Raw genomic sequence first — 24,923 nt, 5'->3', positions numbered from 1 at the left:
CCAGGGCTCCTTTCCCTCAGTTTAACTGGTCAGGGAATTGGAAAGAGATTCCCTTAGCTGTATGGATTCCCTTAGCCCCCAAGTTAAGAATGGAGCTGGCTCTCAGTTTGACATCAGTGGCACTGACAGTGCTAAGCAAATCCTGGGACCAAAATGAGTTGACGCTATCTTGTTTAAAATTCTGTCATTGTGATTATTACTGTGATATTTATTAAGCAGTTACTATGTGGCGAATACTGTGGCAAGTGTTATATGGCAAGCTCTTGGGTAGGTTTGGAAGATGATCTTTTTTGTGCTATTTTTGTGTAGACAATGCAGTTCTTTCCAACTCCAAGCTTTTTCTGCCATTTTCCTGGAATCGTGGCAATCATTTCTAATACCCCGAACTCTTTATCGTAAGGTAGAATTTTACTGAATTAACTGTTGGCTTCCAGAGCTTGACCCCATAAAGATACACCAAGCTTCCTTATGGCAGCTTCAGCTCTGAAGACTTCTTGAGGTGGTTTTAAGCCAGAGCTAGCTAGTAAACCTTCCCCAGTTTGAGACTGGAAATGTGAACTGTGGACAAGTATTCAAGGCACGTGAAAGTTGACTCAAACACTAATTTGGAACCAGGTTTCAACTATTAGTCCATGTCTGATCTCAGAGGGAAAATTAAAAGGTTTGGAGAGTTCTCAGAGATCCTTGGGTTATATAGTTCTTTGAAAACAAGAATGTTGAAAGACTTCATTCCACTTGCAGATATTGTGTGTTTGTTTGTTTGCGTAAATAGAATAGACCTATATTCAGGGTTGTGTGAACCACTAATCTTGCGATTGGAAAAAAGTTCCAGATGTCAGAGAATTTGAAAACTGTGTATTTTTAACCCTGTAAAAGTGAGGAATTAGAGGGTGGATGGTGAAAGTTTATAGTTTGCATGGCCCCATTATAGGATAGTTGTCCAAGTTTTAACTATAATTACTGTTTTCAGCAGGCAGACATTGTAATCGTTCAGACTTCTATGTCCAAGCTGGAAGTGGCATTATATAATAAACATTTAGCCAAAACAACCAAAAGCTTCTTCTAATGGAGATATTATATATTGTAATTTCAGGTTATATCCAGGCATGTAGAGGACTCATGATTGCTGCTGTCTGCCTGGGCTTTTTTGGTTCCATATTTGCATTGTTTGGAATGAAGTGTACAAAAGTTGGAGGCTCAGAGAAGTCTAAGGCTAAAATTGCAGGCTTGGCTGGAATTGTATTCATTCTTTCAGGTAAACTGAAAATTACAAGTATAGATTCATATGGATAGAAAGCTGAACTATAGTAATACTGGTTCTGGTGTATTTTAGGGCTGTGCTCAATGACGGGCTGCTCTCTGTATGCAAACAGAATCACAAGTGAATTCTTCAACCCACTTTACTATGAACAAAAGTAAGTATTCCATGTATATCTTTTCCATAGAATGAAAAGCACTAAAAAACTTTTATGCGTGAAAATTTGTGAATTTTTCTAGCATGTGGTTGTGAAGTCCACAAGAGAAACTGGATGTGATGCCACTACTCCAGATAGAGTGTCTTTTAGAAAACTTTTTTAAAATTAGATTTACATGGCATTTTTCCACAGAGTTCTCTACACTAAACATGGAGACATAAATTTGAAATATTGAGTCCCAGCAGAACCTTAGCTTTCACCCAGTGGCTCCAGGCCCTGTCTCCTCTCTGATTTCTGCCCCTCTTACTGTCTCTGACACACTTTCCTCTTCTCCCCTATTTCTCTGTCTCAAGCAATCAGTGATACTTATTGAGCACTACTGGGTGCAGAGCACTGTACTTAGCACTTGGGAAAATACACTACTTTAGAGTAGGTAGACGTGATCCCTACCCTGTGAGGTTGGGAGAGGGGGAAATCTCAAGGTGCTAAAGGGTTACAGAACCCAAGTATATAAGCAACGCAGAAGAGAGGGTGAATAGAGGACTGAGTCAGGAAAGGCCTCCTGGAGGAGATATGATTTTAGTAGGACTTTTTAGATGGGGAGAGTGGTGTTCTGTGGGATATCAGAGCAGTTGTGCAGAGCTCATAGGAGCACTGTAGCCTGGTGGAAAGAGCAGGGGCATGGGAGTCAGAGGACCTGGGTTCTAATCCCAGCTCTGGCACTCGCTTGCTGTGTGAGACCTTGGGCAAGCCACTTAACTTCTCTGTGTCTCAGATTCCTTATATGTAAAATGGGGATCCAACCCGTTCTCCCTCCTACATAGACTGTGAGCCCCATGTGGATCATGGACTATGTCCGATGTGTTTAACTTGTAACTTGAGAGAAGCAGCATGGCTCAATGGAAAGAGCACAGGCTTTGGAGTCAGAGGTCATGGGTTCAAACCCCAGCTCTGCCAATTGTCAGCTGTGTGACTTCGGGCAAGTCACTCAACTTCTCTGTGCCTCAGTTACCTCATCTGTAAAATGGGGATTGACTGTGACCCCCTCAAGGAACAACCTGATCACTTTGTAACCTCCCCAGCACTTAGAACAGGGTTTTGCACATAGTAAGTGCTTAATAAATGCCATTATTATTATTATCTACCCCAGCACTTAGAACAGTGTTTGATGCATAGTAAGTGTTTAATAAATACAATTACTCTTCTTATTATTTTTAATAGTACTATAACATAGACTGAAAGAGGGCAGAAACTGAAGGCTTAGGAGACTGGTGAGAAGGCAGATAAAGTAGTTTAATCATGAGATGATGAGAGCTTGAATCAGAGTGGTGTCTGTATGGGCAGAGGAGAGGGTGCAGACTTAGGAATTTTTTTTGTTTCTTTTTTGTTTTTTATTGTTATCTTTAATGGTATTTTTTCAACTCTTACCGTGTGCCAGGCACGTACTAAGTGCTGGGATAGATACAAGTTAATCAGGTTGGACACAGTCCATGATCCACATGAGGCTCACAGTCTCAATTCCCATTTAGCAGATGACATAACTGAAGCACAGAGAAGTAAAGTGACTTGCCTAAGGTAACACAGCAGACAAGTGTCAGAGCCAGGATTAGACCCCAAGTCCTTCTAACTTCCAGGCCTATACTCTATCTACTAGGCCACACTGCTTCTCTATTGTGGAGGAAGAACTGGTGATATTAGTAATTAATTAAATGTGAGATCTAAAAGACAGTAAGGAGTTGACGATGATCCCCAATTAGTGTATTTCTGCAGCAGGGAATATGAGGGGGTTATTATCAGAGATGGGGCAGGAGTAGATTTAGGAGGGAAGATGAAAAGGTCAGTGGGTAGATAATTTAAAGTAGTAGTAATAATAGTTATTAAGCACTTACTGTGTGCAGTGGACTGCACTAAGCATGGAGAAACAGTATACAAGTGGCACCCCCAAGATATGGGGCCTGGAGGCAAGAGGAAATTTGAGATTATATAGCAGGAAGGAGGTCTGGGCTAGTGAAGTAGATTTGCTTGCAAAGAAATGATAGCTGAAAGCATGTGATCAGATGGTTCTGAGAGAGAGTGAGTTTTGAGTGAGCAGATATAGAGCCCAGTTGTTGGGTATGGATTGTCTCTATCTGTTGCCAGATCGTACTTTCCAAGTTCTTAGTACAGTGCTCTGCACATAGTAAGTGCTCAATAAATACGATTGAATGAATGAATGAAAACAGAACCCTCATGATGGGAGAAGGGCCAGTGGTTGAGACTGAGGAGGACTGATCAGACAAATAGAAGGATCAGGTGAGTACTGTAATAGCATTCAGGGAGACAAGAATAGTGCAGTGTCCCATGTCAAGAAGGATTAGGACAGGAGCCCATTACATTTAACTACAGCGAGGTACTTTGTGACCTAAGTGAGTCTGGTCTCATGACGTGACGGGGGTGAAACCCAGATTAGAGTGGGTTAAGAGGAGAATTTGGTTGAGAATTGAAGGCAGCAGGTTTATACAGCCCATTTGAAGTGTTTGGACAGGGTTAGGAATGGTGAGATGGAGGTGAAAGGTGTAATGGGCTCCAGAGAAGGCTGTTTTAATATTGGAGTGGCTTGAATGTTCTTGAAGTCAGAGAGGAAGGAGTCACTAAAAACTGAGAGGTTGAAGATAGCAGTAAGGGAGGGGAGAAGAAGGGTGGAAACAAGTGTTTTAAGCAGGAGAAAAGGGATAGTGCCTGAAGCACAGGTAGAGAGGTAAATTTAGAGACAAGATGGAGAATTCCTCCTGAGAGACTCTTTTTTTAAGTGGTATTTGTTAAGTGCTTACTTTGTGCCAAGCATTGTCCACATGGCTCACAGTCTTAATCCCCATTTTACGGATGAGGTGACTGAGGTCCAGAGAAGTTAAGTGATCACCCAAAGTCACACAGCAGATATGTAGCAGATGCAGAATTAGAACCCAGGTCCTCTGGAATCCAGGCCCGTGCTCTTCCCACTAGGCCACACAGCTTTTTCTAAGGAGTAGCAGGAGGAAAAAGATGACGTGGTATAGAGCAAATGGTACAGGTGATGGAGGTATTTGGGAAGTTCAAACCTGATGGCTTCTTTTTTAAAAGCAGGAGTTAGGGAGGGTGGTGGTGGGAGCCCTGGAAGCTTCGGGGAGGAGAACTACTGTCCATTCCCCAAGTTTCTGGACTTATTACCGTTGAAGTAGAAAATTCCCAGGGATACAGTTTCAGAAATTACAGTATTATTGGAAAACAAACTTTGTTTGGTATCTACCATCTTATAAACACTTTTGCCCTTTTTAGAAGTTGTGTATATACATATGTATGTAGATGTGTATACACATAGCCATTGGATCCTGTCCGCACACATGCCAGACTATCAACTAGACTAATCCATTGTCTCTGACATTATACTAAGTAAAGGTCGGTGGGTAGGGCATTATTTCAGTTGGAGGACCACTTAGAGAGTCTTAGTGCACATTGGAGAGACAAGGTGTTGACTGGTCCCTGTCCTCTGGCCTGACTGTGGTGGAGTGGGAGGGAAGGGACGTAGTGGAAGTCTTCTGACCACTGCAGCTTCTACCCAGCCCCTGTATCTCTGCCGCAAACCCGTCAGCACTTCTCACCCACCAGAGCCGCAGAGCTGGTCAGAGATGCTGGCCCTGCCTCCCACTTTTGATGCACGTAAGTTGGGGGCTGGAGCGATTCAGGTGGCAGGTTGCACATAGCCTGAGGACTATTTTTTGCCCCCTAGATCCTTCAGAGGAAAATTCCCCACACTCCACCTGGCCAATTGTGCACTATATGCCATCCTGGATATTCATTTCTTCCTGACATCATTGATGATTAGCATATGGTTGGGTGTAATTCTTGAGCAGTAATTTTCCAGCACTCTCTGATGAACTGATGCTGTTCTTACAAACCATCAAACTTTTAGTTTAATTCTGTTGGGATTTTTGTTTCAGTAACTTTGACTAAGGCAATAATTCTGTTCCATCTAAATTCCCAAAGTTCAAGCATGACTGGAATCAAAAATGTCATTTTGCACTATGGTTTTTAAAGTGTTCTGCCTTGGACTGCACTTTATAAAATACTTTCACCTGGGAGAGCAGAAATAGGAGTGTTTGTATCTTCAAATATGAAGTTCAATGCTTTCCATTACTTAGGGCACCTCAGCTGTGGAATTTCTTTCCAAAATTACTCATCTACTCTCTCTTTTCTGAGGTCACCATCTCCTTCTCCTCTATCTCCTGGCTCAAATGATTTTCCCTGCCTTTACTGTAACTTTTTTTTCTGGTGCCTGTGCTTCCCCTGGGTTATGAAGTTACTAAATCCGGATAGAGTATTCAAGGTGAGGCTACATCAGTTTCATTAATAGAATTGCAAACCTTTTTGGTTTATACTCCTCATTCAATCCCTAATGTGGTCTTGGACTACAGAGGATAACTTAAATATGTATATTTGACTTATTTGTCCAAAAGCCATTATATATCCCTTCTTTAAGCTATCCATGGTGACACTTTAACCATTTCCTTAGAAATTCCAGGTAAAGATTACCAGATCTACATTTTTCTAGTCTTACTTCAGGTTTCTTACCAGCCCCGTAAGTCCTAGGTGTTAGTAACCTTGGAATCATCTTTAACTACTGTCTCTCATTCTCACTTTTCCTGCAGAATACTTCTCGGCTCCCTCACCTCCCTTTTTGTCTTTCTCATCGATAAGGATTCATCTAATCCTTAATATTTAATTGCTGTCTACACTCCTCTTACAGACTCTGTGCTGAGCTCTCCCTCTTCCAATCTCCATCTCCTTTTTCCCCAGATCCCTCAGAGAAGCAGGGTGGCTTAGTGGAAAGAGCACGGGCTTGGGAGTCTGAGGATGTGGGTTCCAATCCCGGCTCTGCCACTTGTCTGCTGTGTGACCTTGGGCAAGTCACTTAACTTCTCTGTGCCTCAGTTACCTCATCTGTAAAATGGGGATTAAAAGTATGAGCCCCACGTGGGACAACCTGATTACCTTGTATCTACCCCAGTGCTTAGGACAGTGCTTGACACATAGTAAGCACTTAACAAATACCATCATTATTATCCCTCAATTTCCCCAACACCACCTCTTAAATCTAACTTTATAAGCAACAAGAATCCTCTTCCTCTGACTTAAATATGATGATGTCAGGTTCATATAATGGCCAACCATACAGTGGCTTCCAGTCTCACCCAAGTAAGAGTAGAACTCCTCTTCACCAACTGGTTCTTTCTTGCCAATCCCTCCTTATACTCCCAGCATGTTATCCAAGACACATAAGACAGCTAGCAAGACGAGGAGGAGAAAGATGCAATAGTGACCCAGCCCCTACTACTCACAGCCTAGCTCCTTACGCTGGTTCTGGGATGAAGAAGTTATTACTTCTAATTCCACTGCTCTCCAGGAAGAATGAGTGCAAAGTGAAAAGATCAGTCCTAAACTTCAGGGGAAAAAAATACCAATTCATAAAGTCACAAATACAATCATCAGGGTCCCCTACTTGTATTGATGTTTGTCTCCCCCTCTTTTAGACTGTGAGCCTGTTGTGGGCAGGGATTGTCTCTCTTTATTGCTATATTGTACTTTCCAAGTGCTTAGTACAGTACTCTGCGCAAAGTAAGTGCTCTATAAATATGACTGAATGAATGAAAGGGAGGAGTGTCAGTGTGGGGTTGGGGAGGAGTGGGGAGCCAGAACAGAGCCCATATTTGGGGGTGAGACGGAAGGGGATCCAGCAAAAGAGACTGAGGAGGAGTGTGAGGGATGAGGAAATTGAAGCCCGAGAGAAAGTTTAAGTGACTTTCCCGAAGTCACAAAGCAGGCCAGTGGCAAGGGTAAAACCTAGACTTAGCACCTATTCAGATTCTAGCCAATTTATTTCATCCCTTTCATATCATCACTATTCTAACCTACCCCAGCCTTTCTCATCTACAAACTCCTTGTGGGCAGGGATCATGTTGATCTACCCTATTGCATTCTCCCAAGCACTTGTCATTTGCAGAGGCCTGTACTAAGTGCCACTGATTGATTGATTTCTATTGATCCCCCTTTTCATGTTAAGAATAATCTATTTATCTTAATCCAATTTCTATTTCACAGTATAAAAGCGATAATAAGCATTTTCCAGCAGTCATATGGTACATGTTCTTTTTATGGAGCTTAAATGCGTTTCACTCACCCATAAACTTCTTGTTTTGATGGCCTTACTTAGTTGCACTTTTAGTTGAAAAAGTTAATCACTAGTGCATGCAAGTGAGTAAAATGAATAAAGGACCCTGAAAAGATTGAGCAGTCATATAGTCAACGTATTGAAAATTTGTTGGAGGAGAATGGGATTCTGAAGATCATTACCATGCCCAATTTAATCCGGGCTAATGGAAGGCAGGGATAGAGTGGAGAAAATAAATCCCAGGTGATGACTGTCACTATTTACTTCAGTCCCTTCTCCATCAAAATATTTTCTAGAGTCACTAACAAAGTTATTAGGTTAACCGATCTGATTTTCACCTATACTCCCTTCGTATTTTCTTCATTGTAGTTTAATGATCACTGGAATTTTCGGGAAAACAAAACATGGAAGAAAATAGGTGTGGGTAACTCATTCCTGTTTTACAGAGGAGGAAACCGAGGCCCAGAGAAGTCAAGTGACTTGCCCAAGGTCACATAAGCAGGCAAGTGGTGGAGCCTGGAGTAGAATCCAGGTCTTCGGACTCCCAGGCCTGACCTCCTTCCAATAGGTTACGTGATTTGTGTTCATTCAGGTTTGAATGCAAAAACATACTGAAACCAAGAGCTAATATGGATCAGATTAGAGCACTGGAATGGTGCTCTAAGGGGCCCCAGAGGCCAGTGGAATAAGTCCACTCTCCCTCTGGGTCTGGGCTTTGGGTATGGAATGTATGTCCATGCTTCCATCTCCCTTCTGACATCTGGCAGCCCCCTTGCTCTCCCTATCTTTGAAGCCCTATCTTCTGAAATCACTTCTCCAAGGGACTTTCCCTGATTAACCTCTCATCTCTGGAGCCCCTCCTCTCCTCTCCTCTCTAAGCACTTGGGTGCTCACACCCTGCTGCAGCACGCACGCACACACACACACGCACGCACGCAGTGTGTATATATGTATATAAATATATGTGTAACGTGTCCTCATTCTTCTAATTTTTGACAGTATCTGTCTACCCCACTAGATTGTAAGATCCCTGAGGGAGGGATTATGTCTACAACTCTGCTGTACTTTCCCTAACATTGAGAAAAGTGCTTTGCATAGAGTAAGGGCTCAATAAATACTACTGGTTGATCAAAGGAATAAGAGAAAGTAACTTATCCCTCTCTTGGAGTCTGTCATTCAGGACCTGCAAATCAAATTCAGAACAACAAATGTCAAAATGAAGAAGAATCAAAAAATGTTAGCCAACCCAGCCAAACATTAATTGTAGAAAGCCTCATTTGCTTTCTACATGGGCAGGGCAGGCACGGAAACAGGCTTTATTTAGGGCCAGCTCTGGTTTTTCTCCTATCTCCCTGTAACTCTCTCTTCTGTCCTAATTTCACCTTCTTTCTAAGCAGTTTGTTTTCTGAATAGCGAAATAGCCATCACACTTCCAGCCACCTGCCTTCATACTGCCCTATTTGTGGTCATCAGGCTTTGGTAAAGGGAAAGGGTTTTTAACGGTCTGAATCCTGATCTCTTCACCTTCTTCCCCCCACCGCCCCCTCCCTCAGACCCCCACACGTTTTTGTTTATCCCTGATTGGATTTTGACCATTTCAACACACGTAGTGGAAATAATAGAGGAATTTATTAAATGCTTCTTATGTGCCAAGGCTCTATGCTAGTGATGGGGTAGACAAATAATAATCCAATTGGAAATAGCCCCATACTTCCTCTTTCGCATAGTATCCACAATCTAAGAGGCAGGGAGAAAAGGAAACTGAGACAGAGAGAGATTAAGTGACTTGCTTAAGGTCACATAGGCCAGGGACATTACTAGGACTAGAACCTGGTTCTCCTGATTTCCAGTCCCATGGTCTTCCCAGTAGTAATAGTAGTAGTGAAGGCATTTATTGAGCACCCTCAGGGTACCATACACTTGAGAAGTACAAAACAAGCAAGTGATACATTCTCTAGGAGCTTGCACTCTAAAGGGGGAGACAGGTGTAAAAGTATTTACAGAGTAATCAACCTGTCAAGCAATACTCTTTATTGGGTGCTTACTGTGTGCAGAGCCCTGTACTAAGCTTTTGGGAGAGTACAATAAATAATTGTCAATGCAATTGGGGAAGCATGTGTACCTAAGGCCTGGGTTTGGATTTAAGTATGTAAATGCTAGAGGGGGTTGATGGGTGTCTATGATTTGGGATGCTTGGAATTAAACCAGGGAAAGCAGGATGGTGGAGGTGGGCTTTCAGAGGGGCTTTGACTATGGGGAGGAGGACTTTGGGCTGGCGGATTGGGGAGGGAGGGAGTTCCAAGCTAGACAATTGAGGGTGAGGTATAATTAGAAGGTTGGCTTGGGAGGAATGAAGAGAGTAGGCTGAGGAATAGTGGGTGAAGACAGCAGATGGAGTGAGTTGGTAGAGAACCTTGAAGCCAACTGCAAAGAGTTTTTGTTTGCTGAGGAGGGAAATGGGAAACTTAGGGAGGGTTGTGAGAGTAAAGAGATGGGTAATGGTGGACCCTTTCACTTGGCCATGCTGTCTCTAGACCAAAGTCTGGTCTTTTTGGATGACCAGACTACATATAGCCAGTCAGGGTACAATCAAAGCTGGCCAAAAAGGTAGACAAAGAGAAGGACGAAGACAAAGCAGGGTTCAGTAGTCTAAAAGAAAGCTCTCAAAGACTTGATTAGAGTAAATAACCTGCCTGCTGTGTCAGCCAAAGAAGCTGACAGCGATGATGGAGGAGGGGATCAGAGTAACTGTGGTTGTAGCCTTAGAGGGCCTCACTGGGTTCTGCTCCAACAATCATCTGTCACAATGACCAGCAGAAACTTTTCTTGATTGGTTTATCAGCCATCAGAGTTTTGGCCACTGATCATTGATCAGAAATTGACTATTTTATGTCTGACATTGTATGATTTATCTGGGGTTCATATTCTTCTTCTTCTAATAATAATAATGGTACTTAAGTGCTTACTATGTGCCAAGCACTGTTCTAAGAGCTGGGACAGATACAAGTTAGTAAGGTTGGAAACAGTCCCCGTCCTACATAGGGCTCAGACTCTTACTCCCTCTTTTACAGATGAGGTAATTGAGGCCCAGAAAAGTGAAGTGAGTTGCCCAACGTCACACAGCAGACATGTGGTGGAGCCGGGATTAGATCCCATGACCTTATCACTCCTAGGCCTGTGCTCTATCAACTAAGCCACACTGCTTCTCCATAGCATTATTGCATTGAACTGCATGTAGAAACAGGGAGCCGGGCTAGAAGGAGAAGAAAAGGTGCAACAGGTCTTTAGGGCCTAAGCAATCATTCAGATTTAAGGGAAAACCTCCCGGGGAGTCTTAGCTAGCATATCCCAGGCTGCTCCAACCTGGAAGTTAGAGAAGGTTGGATGAATTGGCTGAGGTCCACCCAGGACTAACCTCAGCCAAACCACGACACTGTCAAAAACACACTTTGGTGCCGTCTCTTTCCCCACCGCGGTTGTGGAGGGCAGGAGAGGAGGAGCAAGTTTAGGCCCTGGGCATTTCTGAGTTCTTCAGTGGACTGTGAACAGCAGTCATGGAGGGGAGGCTAGTGGCAACAGTGAAGGCTGGAGGAGTTGTCTCTTTGGGCTCTGGGCGGGATTTCAATCTTGGAAGAGAGCCGTGACCTGAATAAATGGCTGTATTTTGCTATTTCACCATATTTTGTTTTTCTTTTGTTTTTCTTCCTTTCATTCCGGGCTTTGCTTATGTTTTATGATTCCAGTACAGAGTACGTGCTTATTTGATGGTCTTAAAAACATTTCTCAACATTTCCCCTTAGGCTTTTTCAAACTAACTTCCTCCTCTCTATAAAAAAAAAAGACCACAAAAATCTCCCTTCTTGAAACTTACAGTTAACAGAGCTATCTCTAAGCATAATTCACTGTCCCAGGTTGTTGAATTTAATTACATTTTCTCACTATTGCTTTGTAGCCCAAACCACTAACTTTCTGAATGTCTCCTTTAGTTTATGTGAAGACCCTGGTCCAGAAAGGAATTGATTGACACCAAATTGGGAGAAGGTGGACTCTGGAGCCTTATAACTAATGTGGAGAGGATCATTTTACAGCCCTGTGTTCTCATCAGGGTGCTTCTTCAGATATTACTATTTGAACTGCTTCTAGGGTAGGGCCATTTTGGGCCATTGCCCTGGAGCCTACTGTTCAGAGGGGCTTGCACCTTCTGAGGAGTAGGGCCCTGGAGCTGCTGCTGACTTGCAGGGTGGTGGAGGAGCGTTCTTGTCACCAGCCCCCCGACCCTGCTATGCCCACTGATGCATCAGCAGCTTTCCCGTGTCTCAGTCGCCGGGATGTGGGGGACCCTTGAAACACAGGCTGCCTGTAGTGTCACTCAGTAGTGACACTTGGTAGTGGCAACACCCTCACCCATGACAAGAGTTAAACTCTGATCTCCTTGACATCAGGGTTCATTTCCACCAATTGTATTGCACTCATTATCATTGGTTGATTGGTTGAGGAGTGAATAATAACGAAAATAATAATAGTGGTATTTATTAAGTAATAATAATAATGATGACATTTATTAAGCACTTACTATGTGTAAAGCACTGCTCTATGCGCTGGAGCACTGTTTTATGCGCTGGACTACTAAGTGCTACTATGTGCCAGGCACTGTATTAAGTGCTGGGATGGATATAAGCAAGTCGGGTTGGACACTGTCCCTATCCCACATGGGGCTCACAGTCTTAATCTCCATTTGATAGGTGAAGTAACTGAGGCACAGAGAAGTGAAGTTACTTGCCCGAGGTCACATAGCAGACAAGTGGTGCATGGGGATTAGAACCCAGGTCTTTTTGACTTTCTGGCCCATGCTCAATCAATCAATCAATCGTATTTATTGAGTGCTTACTGTGTGCAGAGCACTGTACTAAGCGCTTGGAAAGTACAAGTTGGCAACATATAGAGGCAGAGGTGGCATTAGCATCGCTCTTGCAGTCCCACAGTTGCCTAGTGACAGTAATTAGTGGAGAGAGTTATGGATTAAGAACTTCTACTTTTTAAAGCGTCCTTCTGCCTTCCTCCCCAAACTCACCCTCCAGGAGCCCGTAAACTCCCTGAAGAGATCCTGATTATTGGATTATTGGAGTTGTGACTGTGAGCCGTACTTTTGGCTCTAAGCCTGAGCATCTTTTTTGCCCCCAAACCAGAAGCTGTCTTTCAACTAGCTTGTCTATCAGATAGAGGGAAACACATCATTGTGCTGCTTCCCAGAGACTCCTGGAAGCCCCCAGCACATGGGTCAGCCATGGTCTGGCTAGTCATCCCTCATTGGTGAAAATTCTGTGGCTGGTACTAAGACCCAGACCAACTCAGGGACTTAGGAAAGATCTGATGATGCTCTTTTGGCTGAGCTCTGGAGGGGAAGGTAAGGGGGCATGCAGACACTAAGTTCCCTAGGTTTTTCCTGCAGGCTTTTGAGCCTAAAGAAATCTATAGCTGGGAGCTCGGAAGATAGCACTTTGATAGCACTCCCAATTCATTGCTTGTCATACTCATCAGGAATGGCTCATACCTTCAGTGTCTCATTAATCCTTGTCAGGAATTCCATTCTTGTGTTCTTCCAGGTAGCCAAACACCTTTGTATTCTTAATTTAAAAAGTAGGATCGTATCATATCTTCCTCCCTATTTAGACTGTGATGTGGGACAGGGACTACTTCTGACTCCAATATCCAGTATGTACCCCAGCATTTAGAACAAAGCTTGACATATAATATGTGCATAAATACTATTATTACCTTAAAATGTATTTCTTCATGTTAATTTGTGTTTGTTTCAAGAGAGGAAATAGGCAATTTCTAAATACTGGCAAATTGGGACTGAACACTTGTCTGCTGTGTGACCTTGGGTAAATCACTTAACCTCTCTGTGCCTCAGTTACCTCATCTGTAAAATGGGTATGTGCTCATACCCAGAGCTTAGTACAGTGCCTGGCACATAGTAAGTGTTTAGCAAGTATCACAAAAAAAAAAGATTTATTTCCCCAGCTATCCAGCGAATCAACGTGTGTCTGTGAGCAGAGCTTTTCAAAGTTCAAACCTGAAAATCTGCCTGGTTTACCTAACTTACAGGAGACGTTTGAGCAATAATGTGAATAAAGAGCTCCCAAATTATTGGATAAAGTACAAGTTGATATTAAAGAACAATAAGGAATTCAACAGTTAAGTATTCGAGGGTGCAATTCTGAACCTTAGTATTGTTCTGTTGTGGCCCCAGGCAGTCATTTAGGATCACAGAGATCTTTTAGTTAAATGGCTTTGACACAAGTTCAGAAACAGCTCTGACACGTGAAAATTGGATTTCAAAACTAGTTACCGACCACATTTTTTTTACTGTCCAAAATGTCACTTTACCAAGACTGTTCTGCCGGTGATTAGCACAGGAACCGGACCTTCTGCCTGATGCCATGCCTCTGCCTTGGATATGAGTTCTTGGACATTTTGTAGGGGACTTCAGTGGCAGAAAGTAGGCCAGATCCAACATGGAGCAAGCAGGTGTTTGAGGGAAGCAAATGGCCAGAAGGAGAATCCGAGGCAAGTGAGAAGGTGGCTGGACTGACTAGAAAGGGTTCTACCTTTCTATTGCTGCTGTATCTCTGCTAGTGTCGGACTGTCTCAGTAAAACATTTGAAATTGAAAAGTATATGCCTCTGGGCATTGCATTTTGTCTCCAGCAGAGGATGGATATTTAATGAGCAGTTAGCAGGGGGAAAGGGAATTTGGAATGAGGGGTTATGTTCTGGCCATAGAGATAAGAGGTTCAGGTCTGAATCAACAACAGTTGCTGGGTGACTCTGAAAGTCAGTTGAAAACAAGGGGATCTTGTAGATTTTGCCAAGAAAGGGAGCTGAGTTATACTGCTACACTTGGAGAGGCCACCTATGTCTGAGGTGGGATGTTTATATTGAGAGATGATTATGTGGCTTCCCCAGCTCATGGGAATGGGTTGGTGGAAAGAGAACACCAAGAATTCAGACTATTAAGGGTTATCTGGACTCTGCTCTCCAAAGGATATTGGAGAACAATAATAATAATGATGGTATTTATTAAGTACTATGTGCCAGACATTGTACTAAGCACTAGGGTGGATACAAGCAAATCGGATTTGCTACAGTCCCTGTCCCACATGGGTCTCAGTCTCGATCCTCATTTTAAAGATGAGGTAACTGAAGCCCAGAGAAGTGAAATGACTTACCCAGGGTCAAACAGCAATTGTTCTTGGTTCAGGCTGCCTAGAGAGTGGGAACTTTAGAATAGTAAGATGTATTAGAAATGGAAAAGTTTTCTGGAACATAGTATGACTTTGAAGTGCCTGTTACTACTGTTTCTTCAGCACTACATGCACACGTGTAGAATCTCCCTATCAGTTGCATCACCTTCAAAATAAAAGACAGTGATGTGTGCAGATACATATACATACATATACACACTTCTCCTATATCTTGAGATTAAGTTCTTGTAATAAGAAAGAAAGGTAAGGAAAACTAACCCATTCCAAAGCATATAGACACAAGCACTTTCTTCAATAATATGGTTTGCCAAGCCCAAACAGGCTCAAACTGATGGAGTATTGATCCTGATTTTCTGATTACATTTTGGCCAAAACACACACTGAAGCCAAGTGTTATGGCAGAATTGAATGTATACATAATGTTAAGCATTTGCGTGTTCACGACTTTAAATTCAATACTGTAGTGCCCTGTTTCCACTTACTTTGATTTTTAATGTATGGATTTTCTTTGATAAGTAAGAAGGGTAGCTAGTGGAGAAAGCAAAGGCCTGGGAGTTAGGGGACCTGGGTTCTAATTACATAGGAAACTAGTGACAAAGATGGAATTTTGGGCAAGTCACTTAACTTCTCTGGGCTCAATCTCCTTATCTGTCCCTCTCCCTTAGACTGTGATTCCCAAGTGGAACAAGGACTGTGTCTGATCTGCTTATATTGTATTTACTCCAGCACTCAGTACAGGGTTTGGCACATAGTAAATGCTTAACAAATTCCTCATTTGTGTTATTATTGTTACAAAATGTCTTAATATAGCTGAAAGATTGTCAGTCTATTACTGTGACTGCAGCAGTAGCAGGGAGAGGGGAAGGATGAAAGAGAGAGAAGAAATTTACATTTGTCCTGAAGCCAGAGGGCAGAATATAATAACAAGATTCAGTAGCTGGAACCTGATCATGAGAAATGCACTGTTGGCTAGGGCTTTCATTGGCCACCTCCCTCACCCTCAGCCCCAAAAGAATTTGGTGTTCTAGAGGAGGCTTGCCACTGACCTACAGTGGGCTCTTTGGGATCTTCCATTCCCTTGGTCCCTCCCCACTTTCCCAGAAGGACTGCCATCATGGACAGCAGCTGAAGCTTGTCGACACTGCTGAGGCAAGTGGGCAATACCCATGCGGAAATCCTGCTGGCAAGAAAAGGTGCCTTGGAGTCAGAGGACCTGGCTTCCAACACCAACTCTGCCACTTGTCTGCCATGTGACCTTGGGCAAGTCACTTAACCTCTCAGTTTCCTAATCTGTAAAATGAGGAGTAAGACTGTGAGCCCCATTTGGGACATGGACTGTGTCCAGCCTGATTATCTTGTATCAACCCCAGTGCCTAGTACAGTCCACGGCACACACACTTAAGTGTGTACACACTTAAGTAGTACCATAATTATTATGGCAATCAGACATCTGTTTCTCACTACCTGATGTTTGCCAGGACTGTTACTCAAAATTTGGACAAAAGAAATGTCGGTTACAAAAACGCCGTTACCCCCTATATTGGGTTAAAAATGAGGGCATTCCTGCTTTACTGTTAAGGAATATGTGCTGTCTACTCATTTCCTTCCTGCTTTAATAATACTAATAACTGGTATTTAAGTGCTTACTTTGTGCCAGGCACAATTAGAACCCATGACCTTCTTACTCCCAGGCCTGTTCTTTATCCACTATGAAATGCTGCTGCTTGCAGACATATTCAGTGGGGAACCATACTGTCTTGCTCACAAAGGAGCCTGGGTTATCGAAAAGCTGCATGCTGAGAGCTGCTTTATGAAACTGTAAAAAGAAGTTTGAATTGATTTGTTGTCTATCTAGAGCTAAACATTGGCCTTAAACTAAGCCATCCCCAGTCTCATTTCCCTCCGATGAGTGTATGAAGATGTTTAAGCTCTTCTCTGTATATTTTAGGGATAAGTAGTAATGTTTATTTTACAGATAGAATATGTTCTACTTGAGCTGTTCCTACATTTCCATGGTGGTGACAGTGGCAGCCTTGTGTGGGGCCCCAGATGGGGAGGGTGTGTATTTCTGGGTGTATGTATATATATATATATATATATATATATATATATATATGTGTGTGTGTGTGTGTGTGTGTGTGTGTGTGTGTGTGTAGTGGGAAACGATCACTAATAGAAAAGGAAAACATAACCTCTTCCTAAGCCCATACTGCCTTAGGGTACTATGGGGGCTGGAAGGACAGCAACAAAGATAGGGTTGAAGCTGGAGCCAGAACCTGGCATTGCAGTACCTAAAACTCTAGAGGTTTGAATGCCTTAGAATTTCCCTTAGCTTCAAGGCATTGGGCCTAAGAAGAAGAAGAGCCTTTGGCGACTAGCTTGACCATTGACTGCTTATCATGGTGCCTTTCCTTCAGGCCTCTGATGGGTTTCAAAGCTTCTTTATTCCTTTTATGAAAGTTGCAGGTGCATCTGTGCCACACACACTTGCTGTTTGTTTTCTGTGCTCACCTATTGGCTTATTCATTCAATCATATTTATTAAGCGCTTACTGTGTGCAGAGCACTGTACTAAGCACTTGGGAAGTACAAGTTGGGCTTATAAAAGGTATATGAAATGTTTCCATTACTTTTTGTGGATGTATATAATAATAATAATAATAATGGCATTTGTTAAGCGCTTACTACGTGCCAAGCACTGTTCTAAATGCTGGGGAGGATACAAGGTAATCAGGTTGTCCCACATTGGACTCACAGTCTTAATCCCCATTTTACAGATGAGGTAACTGAGGCCCAGAGAAGTTAAGTGACTTGCCCAAAGTCACACATCTGACAGTGGCAGAGCTGGGATTAGAACCCATGACCTCTGACTCCCATGCCTGTTCTCTTTCCACTGAGCCACACAGCTTCTCTCTATATATTGGGATATTTGAGATGCAAAGGGTATGGAGAGATGCCCAAGAGAAATGGGCAAGAAAGTTGGTCTACCAAGTGGTAGCAAAAGAGATCTCTATTGAAAGAATTAGAGAATCATCCTGGAGCTGAGTTGTCACACTCTCTCTCTGTTTCTCTCTCTCCCACCATTGCCCCTGGCCTGCTATATTTGGGGAAATTATCCATTTTCCAGGGCATTACTAATGATTCCACCACTAACACATCTCAGTGTGTACAAACTGATGACAGTGCACAGCCGTGTGTGTCATTTGGGCCAATTCTTCTGGGAGTGGTGGCTCAAGGCCTGCCCTTTTTTGTAGTCATTTAAGTCAGGCCCCTTTGTGTGGTCCTGGAGTATCCTCTGCCCTCCTTGATAATGATAATAGTAAAAATAGTATTTGTTTAGCACTTACGATGTGCCAAGTACTGTATTAAGGGCTGGGCTAGATGAAAGATAATCAGGTCCTACAAGAGGCTCACTTTCTAATTAGGAGGGAGCTCAGGTATTGAATCCCCATTTTGCAGATGAGAGAACTGAAGCAGGAGGAGGGAAGTGACTTGCCTAAGGTCACACGGCAGACAAGGGGCAGAGCTGGGATTAGAACACAAGTCCTCTGACTCCTAGGCCTGGGGTCTTTCCACTAGGCCTTGCTGACACATAGTAAGTGCTTAACAAATACCAATAAAAAAACAGTTATGAGAGTGTTAGGTGGGAGGGGATTTGGGAGCCAAGATGGAGTTCAGTTTTGAAGATGTTGGGCTTTCTCCACCGAACATCCATCTAGAGATGTCTTGGAGAAAAGAGATGTGTGATTACAGAGGAGAGAATCTTTCCAAAATATTGGCATTTACAGGCATCATGCTGCCTATCGATCAATCAGTAATGTTTATTGAGTGCTACTATGTGCAGAGCCCTGTAGTAAGGGCTTGGGAGAGTACAGTACAGCAGAATTAGCAAATATGTTCCTTGCCCAAAACAAGCTTACAGTTTACAGTCTAAATGTATTGCCTTTATTTCCAAACCTGTTTTATACGCTGCTGAGGTCACTAACTTCTCTGTCTTTCAAGAGCTGTTTAATGAACCCTGGAAAACCTGAAAAGGAACTCAAGATGAGGACTACATGATAATTAATTTGGGTACTGACATTTCCTAAGTGCTTACTATGTGCCAGGCACTGGACTAAGCGCCAAGGTCAACTTGTACTTCCCAAGTGCTTAGTACACTGCTCTGCAAACAGTGAGTGCTCAATAAATACGATTGAATGAATTCAAGCTAATAAGGTTGGACACAGTCCCTGTCCAGTGTATGGTATGAGTGAGGTGCAGAGAGCCCAATACTAGGAACATTGTTTAAATGAAAGGACCTAATCCTAACCTGTAATCCAGAAGTATGCCATTTTATGTAGATGTCGAAGAACACTGACCAATAATTTCCTTAACCTGGCTCTACTTGGAAGTTTTATCCTTTTCCACTTTACCAGAACAGTAGAAATGGTGGGGAGGAAAAGGCAAGTGGGAGATAGGAGAAAGGAAAGTTATATACTGGCAAGCAATCAATGGTATTGATGGAGTGCTTACTGTGTGCAGAGCACTGTACACTGTGTGCAGAGCACAGAGTTGGTAATCTGCCGCTAATCTCCTCCCTGTGCCTCCTTCTCACCTGTCCTGCCTTCGACCCCCAGCCCATGTCATCCCCCTAGCCTGGAATGCCCTCCCTCCGCACATCCGCCAAGCTAGCTCTCTTACTCCCTTCAAAGCCCTACTAAGAGCTCACCTCCTCCAGGAGGCCTTCCCAGACTGAGCCCACTCCTTCCTCTCCCCCTCCCCCCCCCACCTTACCTCCTTCACCTCCCCACAGCACCTGTATATATGTATATATGTTTGTACATATTTATTACTCTATTTTACTTGTACATATTTATTCTATTTTATTTTGTTAATATGTTTTGTTTTGTTTGTCTCCCCCTTCTAGACTGTGAGCCCACTGTTGAGTAGGGACTGTCTCTATGTGTTGCCAACTTATACTTCCCAAGTGCTTAGTACAGTGCTCTGCACACAGTAAGCGCTCAATAAACACGATTGAATGAATGAATGAATGTTCCCTGCCCATAACAAGTTTACTGGCAATTAACATTTATATTTTGTTGCGAGCTGCCTCTGCCTTTCTTCTTCTTTACTCCCCTCTTCCCCTCTTTTTCCATCTCTCTGTTCTTTTCTGCCTGCAGTGTACTAAGCTCCTAAATGCATGTTTTCTGCAATACATATGGAAGAGTAGCAAGAGAGGGAAGGATGGGAGCTGTGCATATGTGACCAGCCAGCTACTCTCCTTAGGCCTTTGGTTCCAACTCCAGCCTTGAAAATGATTTGGTATCAGTCATCCACCAGGGTGGTCAGCTTGCTGTCAGTCAGTCAATTATATTTATTGAGCACTTACTGTGTGCAGAGAACTATACTAAGTGCTTAGGAGCATACAACAATATAAGAGACACATTCCCTGCCTACAACAAGCTGAAGGTCTAGAAGGTGATGGAGTCCAGCTGTCAATAATAATAATAATGATGGTATTTGTTAAGCACTATGTGCAAAGCACTGTTCTAAGCGCTGGGGAGAGACAAGGTGATCAGGTTGTCCCACGTGGGGCTCACAGTCTTAATCCCCATTTTACAGATGAAGGAACTGAGGAACAGAGAAGTTAAGTGACTTGCCAAAGTCACACAGCTAAGTGGCAGAGCTGGGATTAGAAACAATGACCTCTGACTCCAAAGCCCGTGCTCTTTCCACTGAGCTATGCAGCTTGCCAATGCTGGATAAGCCCTGCTCCAATCATACGGACAAGTGCTCTGCACACAGTAAGCACTCAATAAATGAAAGAATGAATGAGTAAAGACTTTAGGACCAAGAAGATAATCAAAGGGATGGATTATCACACTAGAAATTTGCACAGTGCCACTCACCCTCTCTTGTTCCTGACAGTCGGGTTTGCCCTAGGGCAGTGAAAGCAATAAATGAGTAGGTGGGCAGATGTCCAGCAAATTGCATACAGAGAAGCAGTATGGCCTAGTGGATAGAACATAGACCTGGGATTCAGAAGGACCTGGGTTCTAATCCCAGCTCTGCCATTTGTCTGCTGTGTAATCTTGGACAAGTCACTTCACATCTCCATGCCTCAGTTACCTTATCTGTAAAATGGGGATTAAGACGGTAAGCCCCATGTGGGGCATGAACTGTGTTCAAACTGATTGCTTTGTATCTAACCCACTATTAGAACAGTGCCTGGCACATAGTGCTTAACAATTATAATTTAAAAAATGGGCAAGCCAGAACTTGTCACTGTGTTTCTGATCTGTGAAATGTATTGCCACAGCAGTATGTAGTGCTGTGAAAATGTATCTGTAATTCAGTTTCATTAGGAATGTACATTTGTTATATTAGATCGCTGGGTATTATATATACTTCATTTCAAACAGTCGACTCCGAAATAAGTAATTAATCATCTTCTGTGTAACTTTTTCTATCAGATACGAATTAGGAGCTGCTTTGTTCATTGGATGGGCTGGAGCATCACTATGCATAATTGGTGGCATCATATTTTGCTTCTCAATATCTGAAGGCAGTAAAACCCCCAGGTATGAAAATAGGTAACAATTCTTATGGTACCTCATAAGCACTTACTATGTGCCAAGCACTGGGCTAGATACAAGGTAATCAGATTAGACACAGTCCACGTCCCACATGGGGCTCATGGTCTCGATTCCCATTTTACAGATGAGGTAACAGACACAGAGAAGTGAAGTGACTTGCCCAAGGTCATACAGCAGAAAAGTGGCTGAGTCAGGATTAGAACCCCTGACCTTCCACTGCAAGACCCATGCCCTATCCATTAAGTCATGCTAATATACTACAAGCCTGTTAGAAAAGCACTGTAGTCCCTTACATTACAGTGAGATGGAACCCAAGAAATTAATAAGTGTAAGTTAGGCAGCAATGTCTCCTTGAACTAAGGAAAACTAGAGCTGATTCAACATAATACGAACTTCTGCAGGACTATCACAGGCCCTCAGGGTAACTGGAGGAGAAGAATGGCAAGGGCAATTGAAGGAACAGGGGCAGAGTGACATCACAAAATTTCAAGGAAAGCAAAGCTCCTTGACTCCTCCTGGAGTCCCTTTTAATCCAACATAGTTTGAGACAGAAAGCGCTTAGTGAGGTTGAACAAGGGCCTGATGAAGACTACACTGTACAGTCTTCCTCCAAATCAGAAAGACTAATCAGAAAAAGTCATAGAATTGCTAACCGTCAACATTTTTGAGTGTCCCATGCCTAGCTGGCTCTATTTAGATATATTTTTCTGCAGGAATTTTCACTTAGACTTTCCAGAAATTGATATCCCAGTACAACGCAACCTCATTTTTCTGGTTTGGCTTATCCGGATGTCCAGTTTATCAATCAGTGCTATTTGCTGAACACTTACTATGCACTACATTAAATGCTCGGGAGAATATAACAGAGTTGTAGGCACATTCCCTGCCCACAATAATACCTTTCCTTGATCAATGCAGATAAATAAGATTATATACTTTCCAGTTCTTCCAGAACCGAAGCTAAATGGCGGATGAGAGGAAAACGCGTTTATCAATTTGGTTGTATGTTGGTGTGGGAGACTGTAAAACCATTTTCTGCCTTTCAGAATGGGATACGCATACAACGGGGCCACATCTGTTTTGTCTTCTCGGACAAAGTTCCACGGTGGAGAAGGAGATTTTAAGACCACAAGTCCTCCGAAACAATTTGATAAAAATGCTTATGTCTAACAGCACTGCTACAAAAATTGGAGTTTTTCATTGAATGTGAATGGTTCACAGAATGATTTCCAGCAAAGCTCCATTGTAATTATTACTGAAACCTTTTAAAAATGTGAACTTGCAATGTGTGTTGATTTTGTGGATGTAAATTTTCTTATATGGTTACATATACTAATCATTTTATGCTGTGGCTTTCTATAAAAATAAAGTCTATTTACAGATACTTTAACGGGCTTGAATTACACATACGTTTAAGAGGTGCGGTAATGTGGCAAATATTTTGGTAGCATGTGGTGAAGAGGTATTTATTCTCATAAGGAATCCAAGGCTTCATGCCTCTGAAACCCTTTCCCCAGGGGTTAACTTCTCCATTTTAATCCTAAAATAGTACCATAGAGTGAGGAGGGAAGAGATAAGAAATCTGAGGCTTATATTAGAAGCCTATTCTGAGCACTTTATGAATGAATACCTTGATAATAACGATGATACTTGTTAAGCGCTTACTATGTTTCAAGCACTGTTCTAAGTGCTAGTAAATACAAGGTTATCAGGTTGTCCCACGTGGGGCTCATAGTCTTATCTCCCCATTTAACAGATGGGGTAATTCAGGCACGAAGAAGTTAAGTGACTTACCTAAAGTTACATAGCAGACAAATGGTGAAGCTGAGATCAGAACCCACGACCTCTGACTCCCAAGCTCGGGCTCTTTCCACTATGCCATGATTCAGTAAAATTTTCTGCCTCAAAATGATCAACTCAATTTCATAGACTTGCAAATTCTGTTAGCAAATTCCAAATATTTGATTAGTCATTCCAATGCACTTATTCCTGTGGAAACAATGCGGGAACAAGGTTTTTCCTCATGTACAACTGAAAAGGCTGTGAATTGGTGGGCCTTATCACGCAAAGTAATAACAAATCCTTTAGACAATTACTTTCCATCATAAATTACCTGATTTTAATGCATCGCATTAGCAGGCAATAATATGTATATTTCCACTTATAAAAAGTATTATTTCTCTTTAAAATTATAATTATGCTGTTTAAGATGATAAAAGTTAGGTTATATTTGTAAGGCAAAGGTGAAGATTTTTTAAAAAATTTAAAGGCTCACAAAGTGTTAAGTACTTTACAGAATAAACCAAGTCCAAGAATGATGATGCTGCCTCTTGATGTTCATGCTACCCTCCTCAAGAAGGCCTACTGTGAGAATTAATGAAGTCAACCTGCTGTTGTGTCTGTTTGGACCCAGAATACCAGGTAAGGTGAATCTCTGTCTTCCTGGCTTCCCAACCACCCCATGGCTCACTGGGTATTGCTCTTTCTTCTCATAGGTCAATGTTCACAGGCACGGCTTTGGACCATTACTGTTTTAAAATTCTTCAAGACCACTGTTTAACCAAGCTAGAGCTCATGGTGAGAACCTGGCATGGAAACTAGGCCTCTTGATTGTCATGTCCATGCTCCTTCTCCCAGATACCGTTTCTTCTTCTGGAGCCACACTGAAAACAAGAAAATGCTGATCTGGCTGCTTTTTACTTTGAAACCCCAGGATTTAACAGTTTCACTGGTTCTCGTATTCTTTATTGTACTCTCCCAAGTGATTAGTACGGTGCTCTGCACACTGTAAGCACTCAAATACTATTGACTGATTTCCCTCAGAATTCTGTAAAGTACATGAGAGGACGGCAGATTTGTGAGAGGATCGAGGATTTTATATACGATGATCAGTAGGTATCTCCACTTAAATTGGCCATGCCTCGGAAAATTAAGCACTGTACTTAATTAAGCACTTAATTACCATGTGCAGAGCACTGTACTAAGTGCTGGGACAGAATACAGAGGTGAGAATTACAAAGTCCCTGTCCCTCAAGGAAGCTCTGCCACTGTGCAACACTGTCCCCCTCCTCCATGCCCACATTCTCTGGCCCTCTCCTTGAAGAGAACTTGTGTTCTACACCACCTCCTCACCGCTCAGCTAGAAGTTCATTGTGTGTGTGTGTGTGTGTGTGTGTGTGTGTGTGTGTGTGTGTGTGTGTGTGTGTGTGTGTGTGTGTGTGTGTGTGTTGGGGTTGCCAATATGCCAGCAGCTTAGGGACACTGTTGGCACAATGGCATAGTGAATGCCTGGCCTTGTGTTTTTGGCATTCCCACAGCTAATCGTGAGACCTCACTCAAGGAGTGTTGTCAGTCTGGGGAGCTGATAGTATACTGCCCTCATTCACCTCTGGTCCCATTTCATTATTACTAAAACTTGAGGTAGAGTGGCTCGTCCATTCAGAACAGGGCTCCCTACAAAATAAGCACCCAATAAATACCAGT

The 24,923-nt window shown here is 42.7% G+C and overlaps 1 protein-coding gene across 2 annotated transcripts in view; it reads left to right on the top strand.

Moving 5' to 3' along the window:
* CLDN10 (claudin 10) overlaps positions 1-22,824 on the top strand; it is a 105,313-nt gene extending 82,489 nt beyond the window's left edge. For both annotated transcript variants that reach the window (XM_038759545.1, XM_038759546.1), the window contains exons 2-5: positions 1,094-1,255; positions 1,334-1,415; positions 21,318-21,425; positions 22,487-22,824. In XM_038759545.1, coding sequence (XP_038615473.1) covers positions 1,094-1,255; positions 1,334-1,415; positions 21,318-21,425; positions 22,487-22,610 — 476 coding nt within the window. In that variant the 3' untranslated portion in view covers positions 22,611-22,824. The remainder of the gene's footprint in view (positions 1-1,093; positions 1,256-1,333; positions 1,416-21,317; positions 21,426-22,486) is intronic.
* The last annotated feature ends 2,099 nt before the right edge of the window (positions 22,825-24,923 follow it).

The sequence above is a fragment of the Tachyglossus aculeatus genome, chromosome 17 (assembly GCF_015852505.1).
Source record: "Tachyglossus aculeatus isolate mTacAcu1 chromosome 17, mTacAcu1.pri, whole genome shotgun sequence".
NCBI classification, from domain to species: domain Eukaryota; kingdom Metazoa; phylum Chordata; class Mammalia; order Monotremata; family Tachyglossidae; genus Tachyglossus; species Tachyglossus aculeatus.
The sequence above is the reverse complement of the archived record's forward strand: the minus strand, read 5'-3'. Positions and strand labels throughout refer to the sequence as shown.